Source organism: Silurus meridionalis, chromosome 13, assembly GCF_014805685.1.
Source record: "Silurus meridionalis isolate SWU-2019-XX chromosome 13, ASM1480568v1, whole genome shotgun sequence".
Taxonomy (NCBI): domain Eukaryota; kingdom Metazoa; phylum Chordata; class Actinopteri; order Siluriformes; family Siluridae; genus Silurus; species Silurus meridionalis.
In genome coordinates, this window is record NC_060896.1 from 1,422,330 (window position 1) to 1,431,975 (window position 9,646).

Here is a 9,646-nt window from a genome sequence, read left to right on the forward strand (position 1 = left end):
ACCATCACCAGAACATCTTCACATCACATCTCGACTGCATCATCAGGCAGGTGGGTAAATCTATTTCTATATAATCACCAACCTGGGGTGTATTTCCTACCTGAAGTTTTAATAAAGTGTGGAATGTGATTTTGGAAAGAAAAGCCATTAAGTAGTAGCACATTTTCTCCAAATAAGAAACAGAAATAATGGAGACGTTCGAGATGTGAGGTTTTTCTGTAACTTTCCTTTTCAGAACCATGAGCAGGAACTTCTTGTCCATGAACAGTGAGCTCAGGAAGGGAGACTTTCTGTTATCCAACAATGGAGAGTATAAAGCAGTGTTTCAGGTGAGAAAATCCCCCTGAAGTCTCCTGAGAGTTTGTTTAGGTTGCTGCTGTAGATAATCTGATCTCTGGCATGTGGTTTCAGGAGGACGGGAACTTTGTGGTCTACGGCTGGAAGCCGATTTGGGACTCAAAAACTGCTGGCAATCCCAACGCCAAAAGGCTGATCATGCAAGAAGACTGCAACTGTGTCATGTATGCAGGCAGCAAAGCTTTGTGGCACACCAACACACACCGCAAGAACGTCAAAATGTGCCGTCTGACTTTGGGAAACGACGGCTTTCTGGTTGTGGATAATGACGGGGAAGAGCTGTGGAAATCTACCAAGTAAAATTAAAATGTAATGACATTAAACTTCTTTTCTCTTCTATCAGTGATAAAGAGTCAATAACGTACAAGGATCTGGCAACCTCTGTGTGATTACTGTCTGGCTATCAGATCTAATTTTCACACACACATACACTCACATTCCTAAAATCAGTGCTTGAATTGAGGTTGGGCTGGGGGAATTCAGGACCCCCATAAGGCATTTGGAACCCCCGGTGACAAGTAAAAAAAAATAGACTTAGTGGGGTCCCCAAGATTATTTTAGTCAAAAATATATGAATTACACATCTGATTAAATTCAAGCAGTTCAGAAATGGTACATTTTGTGAATGAATTATTTGCAATCGTTCATGTGACATTAGCATGTTTATTTAAATAGTTGTCATGTCTCTTTAAAATGCAAACACCCCCACATCTAAAAACCGCCACACACGTGATATCATTTACTGCTTGTTTGGCGCTGCTACGTGAAGCAGCTATGGTTATGCGGTTATGCGGTTATGCGGAGGTGTTCAGACGAAAGCAACCCCCATTTGTAGCTAGTGGCCAAAATATGCGGAAAGAATTTGAAAAAAATCCAGTACATGTTTGAGTTTGGGCTCAAAACATGGCCATCAGCTGTTAACTGCAACCAAGACATGAAGGCAAGAACAGACAAAACCAGACAGACCACTAGGTCCTTAAACAGACCCTTAAACACTTTCACCATGTTTTGTGTTACATTGTAAATAGTTGATCTGACCAGTAGACCCCCCCACAACCCACCACCCCAACAACTGGGGACCCCACATAAGACTTGACACAATTCAAGCACTGCCTAAAACATTTAAACGCTGAAATACGACTCCCTGTGATGAATTTAAGAAAGTCATGCTAACAAACAGCTGGAAGTGAGTGTACCTAGTGAGGAAGTGTACACTTCTTAAGGCATTTCACTTCAGTTCGTTGCAGATTTGATACTACAACTTTTTCCAGAATTTAAATACATAACTGTAGATGTAACACACGTGACCCACGTGTCCCTGTTACTCACAATCACGTAACACGGACGTTACCTCATGCTGCTTGTGTAATATGGACTTGTGTAAGGAGCAGAATCAAGTGCAGCATTGATGTCTAACATGAATTCACTCCAAACACTCAAAGGAGGTCAAAGATCACCACCTGCCCTCATTCCCACCATCCAGAGGCGATTTCTTTAAGACTGCAAGGGAAGCTCGGCTTCCCTTATAATGTCACAAAATTAATGGTCAAATATATTGTATTAACATTTTATTGACTAAAAATGCGTTAGAAAACGTTCATCTCAAAGACGAGTTCGTTCAGAATCAGTTACATATAGCAGGTCGGCTGACTCGATTTCCTTCTCATACATTCCCGCAGCGTCACAGTGCATTTCCCTATTGAAGCCCAGCGTCCATTGACTTCAATGGGGCTGCTTTGAACGTTTTTTTTCAGCGCTTCGAAACTAGACGGTCATTGGATAAACGCTGCGATTATGTCCGCCCACGGACGCTCAGCGTCTCTGGGGTGAATGGGGAGTGGGCTGGCCCGGACTCCGAGCTTCTGCGTGATGATTGGAGGGTCTGTCGAAAGACTGCATCTCCTTTTGACTGACAGCGATTCTGTACTATAAGGAATCACTGAAGCTATTCGCGCTCAGTCCCATCGCGGATTTCTCAAGTTCAGTCGAAATAAAAACTGCTGCAACCTATTTCTTTGATATTTGCTTGGCGAAATTGCTTGATTTTCATCATACATTTCACACAATTATACACCACATTCCTTGTTTCAGTTTTACAGAGTTTAATATTTTTTTTTTAGATCGTTCATTCATTCATTCATTCCTTCATTCATTCATTCATTCATATAACGTTACATGGCCATCCTTGATAACATCTTGGAGCAGATTCCTCGACGTTTTTCAAATTTAGAAAGCATGCTCTTCTTAGAATTAGTCAATCCAGGGAAATTTGATGACATGAGACAGGTATTTCCAGAGGAGGCCTTCCAAAGTGTCCTGAAAAGTTTGATTCAGGAAGACTGAGGTCAGAACTTCAAGTCCTGTATTTAGATCAGGACTTGCAGGGTAACAGGGGAAAGCTGTGTGATAACTTGGTGTTCCTTAAAGACATGGAGTTGGACAGTGCAATGCCTCAGCTTTACAAACTGTTCTCATTAGTGGCAACAATTGGAGCTACATCTGCAGGTGTAGAAAGGAGCTTCTCCTGTTTAAAGCGACTCAAGTCCTACACCCGAAACACAATGGGCCAAGGCCGTTTAAGCAGCCTAGCTCTGCTGGCCATTGAGAGTCACTTGAAAAGTCACTTGAAAAGACTCCTAGTTGGTACGACAGGGTCACAGACCATTTTCTTGAAAAGGAACGTAGGGCAGAATTTACTTTTAAATAAATAGACAATTTTATGATGTAGGCCGAAAATGAGCTTCCCCTCTCTGACAGACCAGTAGCCGCCACTGCCACCATCGTAAAGCACACCCTGTGTGTGAGAGAACTAAAGGTAGAGGATAATGTTTAATAAACACTGCCCTCTGCTGGTCAGACAGGAACAATGCTCATCTTTTAACAGTCAGAGCTCGAAGAGTTGGAAGCAGGACAAATGGGCTGATGTAGGGATCTGAGTGGCGTTTAATAAGAGACGTTCATGGCAATTTGCAGACGGTCCTTTATAAAGAGTGACTTACTTCTTCCTCTTTTTCTTCTTCTTTCGGCTTCTCCCATTAGGGGGCGCCACAGCGGACCACTTCTTTTAGAGCCGGAAGAGATTGTTTGCTTTATAAATTTGTTCTCAAGCTTTTTTAGGAATACAAATGTAACATACTAATAAAGCAACCTTTAAAACTTCAGAGAGAAGAAGAAGGAATCGCTCTCACACTGACATCTGCAGCTGATACAAGTTTTTATAACTTTTTCAGAACTATTTAATTTGCTTCTTTTACTCATTTACTCTGAATTTATTTTCAACATAATTAATCCTCAATAATGTTGGATGAAGTACACAAAGCATGTAGGTGAGTAAAAGTAGAGACGCACCAAAAGTACAAAAGTTTTCGCCTTCCAATGTACTTAAGTCTCAAAGTTGTGATTTATTATGGCAAACACCTCTTTCATAATAATAAATTTCTGGATATACCATGTAAACACTGCTGTTCTAAATCTAAAGCTCTTTCTTCTTTCATAGGCTTATCTCTACATTTCAATATAATGTTCTACATTGAAAGTAATCTGCTGAGAGGGGTAACAAGTAAACCGGAAACGGCAATGCAATGTAGAAACAGAAAATATGTATTAGGCCAAAAATTACTGTTGTATACATTAGCATACCACAAAACAATAAACATGTAAACCAAAAGTATATTCTTTACAGTAGAGTACAGTAAATTGTGTGTGGGGACCTGGTCCAGGAATTGGCAGGGGGGAGGGGGGGTGCAGTCCTCAGTGCTAAGCTTCATCTCTTCTCTGAGCTGGGTCTGGCCACAATATTTTGTCCACATCACAAACTACGATTTCTTTTGCCAAACATCGAGTGAAGTATCTCCTAGCATGGCGTATCCAACCTTGAACAGAGGCAACCTCTATGTCCCCAAATGCGTCCTCCATTGCCTGGAGAAGTGGCACTTTCCAGCGCCAGGCTGAGAAGAATTCCTCTATGGGATTTAGAAAAGGTGAATATGTGGGTTGGTATACGTTATACGTATTTTACAGTACATTACTATAATGCTAAAATAGTCATTACATAGTTGCATTCCTGTTCTCATTTCTGAAGGTTCGAATTAAGGACGCCACAGTAAATTGATTCAAGTTGGGCTCTCAGTCCAGCCTCTCTCATGGTCAGAACATGGTTGATTACATGATCAACAAGTGTTGCCCTAATCTCATCAGAGATGGCTCTCCTTCCTTCTCTTATTTGCCCTCGTCCTCTTCTTCCTCTTCCCCTTCCCCTTCCTCCTCCCTCTCCTCCTCTTGCTCTCTGTTCATTGTTAGCATCCATTGTTCAAAACAGGTAAACTGATCTTTGACCTATTTATAGGACTGTCTACACTACTGTAAAGTAAAGCAGTGATTGGTTAGTGATCAATAAAGCAATTGGTGTTTGCAAATGTGTCTGTGTGACCTGGTGACTAAGTGTAGCATTTTGATTGGTTGTGTTTGGAAAAGGAAAGCAAGTCACTTGAAAAAGTGTTTTATGCAATTGAAAACTGAGTCTAAGGCTAAGAAAAAGCTTATGGTTTTGAAGATTTGTAGTCTGCACTTTGAGAGAGAGGTTTCAAAAATTGTGTGACATGAAAAGATTTCGTGTGTAAGCAATTGGTAAAAACTGTAGTGTGACTTTCTTTTAATCATGACAATGATTCGCATTTAAGTGTTTTAGGAATGTGTGTGTGTGTGTGTGTGTGTGTGTGTGTGTGTGTGTGTGTGTGTGTGTGAGAGTGTGTGTGTGTGTGTGTGTGTATACATATTAGATGTCATAGCCACACAGTAACCACGTGAGGGTTCCCAGATACTTTATTGACACTTTTATCACCAACTGTAAAGAAAAGATTTGTAAACACACTAAAAACACTTTATTTAACCACCAGGTAGGAAATAACTTAAGGTTAGTGATTATATAGAAAGAGTTTTTCCCACCTGCCTGATGATGCAGACTACTCCATGAAGATGTGAGGATGTTCTGGTGATGCCTGCGGTTACGTGGCAGAGCAACGTTTTCAGTAGTTAGGGCTGCTGGTTTACAGTAAGGAAATAAATGAGCAGCATACATTACTGAAACCTTAACAATGATCTAACAGTAATAAATGGACATTTGATGTTGAGGATGTAAGGTGCAGTGACTGGGCAGGTTGTTCCATGACATTCATTGTGTATATGAAATAAATGTTATTGTATAAATAAAATGGGCTGCAATGAAACTGCCGCAGTCACTTTATACTTAAGTTGAGGTGTCTATCATGGGGTTTCCTCAGTCTTGACAAGTGAGATGGGTTTTGGTTGCCGTTCCTCTTTACAGCAAACTAAAAAAGTGCTGTAGGACAAAAGGTAACGTTCATCTACCACTATAAGTTCCTCAACAACGCTGTGTGACTCTGTCATAATGGAAGATTGGAAACATTTATGCAATATGGGGCCATGGACCATGTTTCTTGTACTGCAACTTATTATCTTCATGTTTTTTAAGGACTTCTCTTCTTATCTGCAGCTAGCCCTGGTTTAAACTCTCTCTGGTTAAAGTTAAGGTTGTCAGGTGCACAGTCATGTTCTGTCAAATAAAATGCTGATTGTTTGCATTTTACAAACACTGCAACGATCTTCTGATCTTTCCATACTGAACAGTTGTTGAGAATTACACAAACAGTAAATTCTGACGGCTTACATCTTCAAGGGAGGTTTACACCTCGTGCTATGGTGCCCGCCCCTCCACAGCGCCACACCCAGAGGCCAAGCCATGGCTCTGTCACAGGATGTGCTTCAGAGCATGGGAGCCCTGGTTCTCCCCTGCCCGGAGTTGTGAAGGCTACGGCTGTGGCACAGTTTGTAGCAGCTGGTCTCTCTGTCAAGGTAGTGGAGACTATCCTCCACAGAGCTCCCTCCACGAGGAGGTCGTATGCCGCGAGGTGGTGGCTGTTCAAGTCGTGAGCACCACAGCTTAGACTCAGTTATCTGCATGGTGGGTTCAGTTCTGGGGTTCTTACAGGAACAGTTTGCTGCAGGGCCCATCCCATCCACTATTGCAGTCGATGGGTATGCCCCCTCTTTTGACATGTTTCCTCCGCGGTGCCCGGAGGTTGAGGCCTGGGACGCTACACAGAGTGCCTGTCTGGGACTTGTCCATTGTGTTCGTGGCTCTGTCTGAGACAGTGCAAATACTGGACATTTACCTCCACAGGATGAGTACGTGAAGGAAGTCGGAGCAGCTGTTTGTCTGCTATGGCCCTAATAGGAAGGGATTTCCTGCCAACAAGAAGCCTCTAAGCAGGTGGGTAGTGAATGTTATTCTATCTTCTTATGTGTCCTCTTGGTTTCCCACTCCGTTCGGGGTCAGGGCTCACTCCACCCGGAGTGTGGCGGCCTCTATGGCCTGTTCTGCTGGAGTCCCACTCCAGGACTCCAGGGCTCCTCTGTCTTGCGTGCAGGTGATGAGGCCCTCACACTGTAGGCAGGGTTTGGTCAGTGTGGCATGATTGGACATCTCGTTTCCAAAGCGTTGTGATGCAGCTCGAAGTTCCCGAATGGGGAACGTCTCTAGGTTACGTACGTAACCCTAGTTCCCAGAGGGAACGAGACGCTGCATCCACGTGCCACACTCCCTGCATCCGTGCGGCACTTACTTTTTCTCTGTGCAGAAGCCAGCGTCGCTACCACTGCGCAGCCATTTTGTAGCTCCTGATCGTCGCAACATCGCCCGCCAATGATGTCTCGACTTGCCTATTTTCCAGATTTCACACGTGGTTTAGAGCACAGACAATGCGGGAGCATTCCCAAAGTGTTCCAACGCAGCATCTCATTCCCTCGGGGAACTAGGGTTACATTGGTAACCTAAAGACGATATATTGTAACTTACAGATGTAAAATAGCATCTCCATGCAGATCTTCAAGTCTGATGTTACTCCGCCCCAAGAATGTTTTCCACATCGCTGCTTTTTTTTGCAAATCTTACTTAAACAAATTAATAACCATCTAAATGACAACACTATTGTTTGTTTGGAGCAGAAATGCTTTACAGCATGTTGTTCAGTGGAGCCTCATCTTTCCGAATAAACTGGGTTTAGCAGCAGTGGATGTTATTACAATAATAATGTAAGTAGTGCAGTTTTTTATGCATGTTGTTGTTGTGTACTGCTCACAAAAATTCAGCAAATACATTCGTTATACATTTTCCACTGAAAAACAGTGATCTGAAATTGCTGCTTGAGGCTTAGAGCTTAAGAATGATGTACAGTTAGTAATGGTTACTCTTCTCCATTTTTATTTAATCTATTGTTAAACATTAACACCTGAGAACACTGGGATTTCGTTATGCGGGGGCGGCGCTGAGGGCTAAGAGGTTAAAATCCAATTCTAAAAGTTCAATACAAAGTTCAAACCTAGAGGTATTTTGTTATATAATGAAAAGCAACCATCACAGGACATCTTCACATTCAGCACTGTGCAGGTGGGTAAAACTACTTAAACATAATTATTAGCCGGTGTGTATTGAACCTGATAGCTAAATGAAGTGTTTGGTGAAAGTTAATTGCAGCCATTAACTAGTAGCGCATTTTCTCCAAATAAGAAACAGAAATTATGGAGACGTTCAAAATGTGAGGATTTTTTGTAACTTTGCTTCTCAGAACCATGAGCAGGAATTTCTTGTCCATGAACAGTGAGCTCAGGAAGGGAGACTTTCTGATATCCAACAATGGAGAGTATAAAGCAGTGTTTCAGGTTAGAAAATCGACCTAATATCTCCTAAGATTTTGTTTAGGTTGCTGCTGTAGATAGTCTGATCTCTGGCGTGTGGTTTCAGGAGGACGGGAACTTCGTGGTCTACGGCTGGAAGCCAATTTGGCATTCAAACACTGCTGGCAATCAAAACGCCAAAAGGCTGATCATGCAAGGAGACTGCAACTGTGTCATGTATTCGAGCGAACGTGCTTTGTGGCACACCAACACACACCACTCGGATGTCAAAATGTGCCGTCTGACTCTGAGAAATGACGGCTTCCTGGTTGTGGATAACGACGGAGATGAGCTGTGGAGATCTACCAAGTAAAATAAAAATGTAATGATATTAAACTTCTTTTCTCTTCTATTAGTGATAAAGAGTCAATAAAGTACAAGGATCTGGCAACCTTTGTGTGATTACTGTCTGGCTATCAGATCTAATTTACACACACACACACACACACACTCATTCCCTAAATCAGTGCTTGAATTGAGGGGGGGCTGGGGATCCGGGACCCCTCATAAGGCATCAGGGACCCCCAATGACAAGTAAAAAAATAGATTTGGGGGATCCCCAAAAAATTACACATCTGATTAAATTCAAGCAGTTAGGATATGGTAAATTTCATGAATTAATTATTTACAATCGTTCATGTGACATAAGCATGTTTATTTAAATTGTTGTCATGTCTCTTTAAAATGCAAACACCCCCACATCTAAAAACCGCCACACACGTGATATCGTTTACTGCTTGTTTGGCACCGCTACGTGAAGCAGCTATGAAATGGAGAGTAATAAACCGCCACTTGGAAAGAGAAAACTGACTGACTCTTTAGAGGGGTAAAAACAGAAAACACTTTCAGTCTTTCTATTAGAAAGGGGTCAGGGCTTTTGTATTCAACATAAATGACTCATTATTTATTATTAATAGGCCCGGTTATGCAGGGGTGCTCACACGAAAGCAACCCTCATTTGAAGCTAGTAGCCTATATTTGCGTAATGAATTCGGAAAAAATTCAGTACATATTTGAGTTTGCACTCAAAAGATGGCGATCGGCTTTCAACTGCAGCGAAGAAAAGAAAGGCAAGAACAGACAAAACCAGACAGACCACTAGGGTCTGTGTGGAAAAGTTACGCATTAGCATGTATTCTATCTCTGACATCGCCTGATAATTTGTCATCCTTAAACAATTTCACCATGTTTTGTGATACATTGTAAATAGCTGAATCTGACAGAAAGGGGTGTGAGATTGCTGTTGGGACGTGCCTTCTGAGAGCTCTGTGGAATGCACTGACTGACTGCAATTTAAGGAAGCTTCCTCCTTCCCATCCATGTGTGAAGTTTCTGTATTTGGTAAAGTTAAATTGTTATTTAGAGAGTTTAGAGACTGTTGCGTCTTTGTTTTCACGGAGACGTGACTCAGCGACAGAGTTCTGGAAGCCGCCATCCAGCTAGTCTGGCTTGCCGTGTTTTGTACCAGAAAGAAACGCAGCTCTGTGCGGTGACTGGTGGTGGCGTGTGTGTGTTTATATCAACACGGAATGGTGGA

At 42.2% G+C, this 9,646-nt stretch overlaps 2 protein-coding genes across 3 annotated transcripts; both read left to right on the plus strand.

Moving 5' to 3' along the window:
• On the plus strand, positions 1-724 carry LOC124395967 (mannose-specific lectin-like). Its single transcript, XM_046864864.1, has 3 exons — positions 1-50; positions 236-329; positions 412-724. Exons 2-3 carry the CDS (start codon positions 240-242, stop codon positions 655-657), a joined length of 336 nt encoding a protein of 111 aa, XP_046720820.1. The 5' UTR covers positions 1-50; positions 236-239; the 3' UTR covers positions 658-724.
• Positions 725-7,756: 7,032 nt separating this feature from the next.
• Positions 7,757-8,500, plus strand: LOC124395956 (mannose-specific lectin TAR1-like). Of its 2 annotated transcripts, none has more exons than XM_046864852.1 (3): positions 7,757-7,822; positions 8,001-8,094; positions 8,177-8,500. In XM_046864852.1, exons 1-3 carry the CDS (start codon positions 7,776-7,778, stop codon positions 8,420-8,422), a joined length of 387 nt encoding a protein of 128 aa, XP_046720808.1. In that variant the 5' UTR covers positions 7,757-7,775; the 3' UTR covers positions 8,423-8,500. The 2 variants fall into 2 exon arrangements, with proteins under 2 accessions (XP_046720808.1, XP_046720809.1); XM_046864853.1 differs by having other exon boundaries at positions 7,790-7,825; positions 7,998-8,094.
• The last annotated feature ends 1,146 nt before the right edge of the window (positions 8,501-9,646 follow it).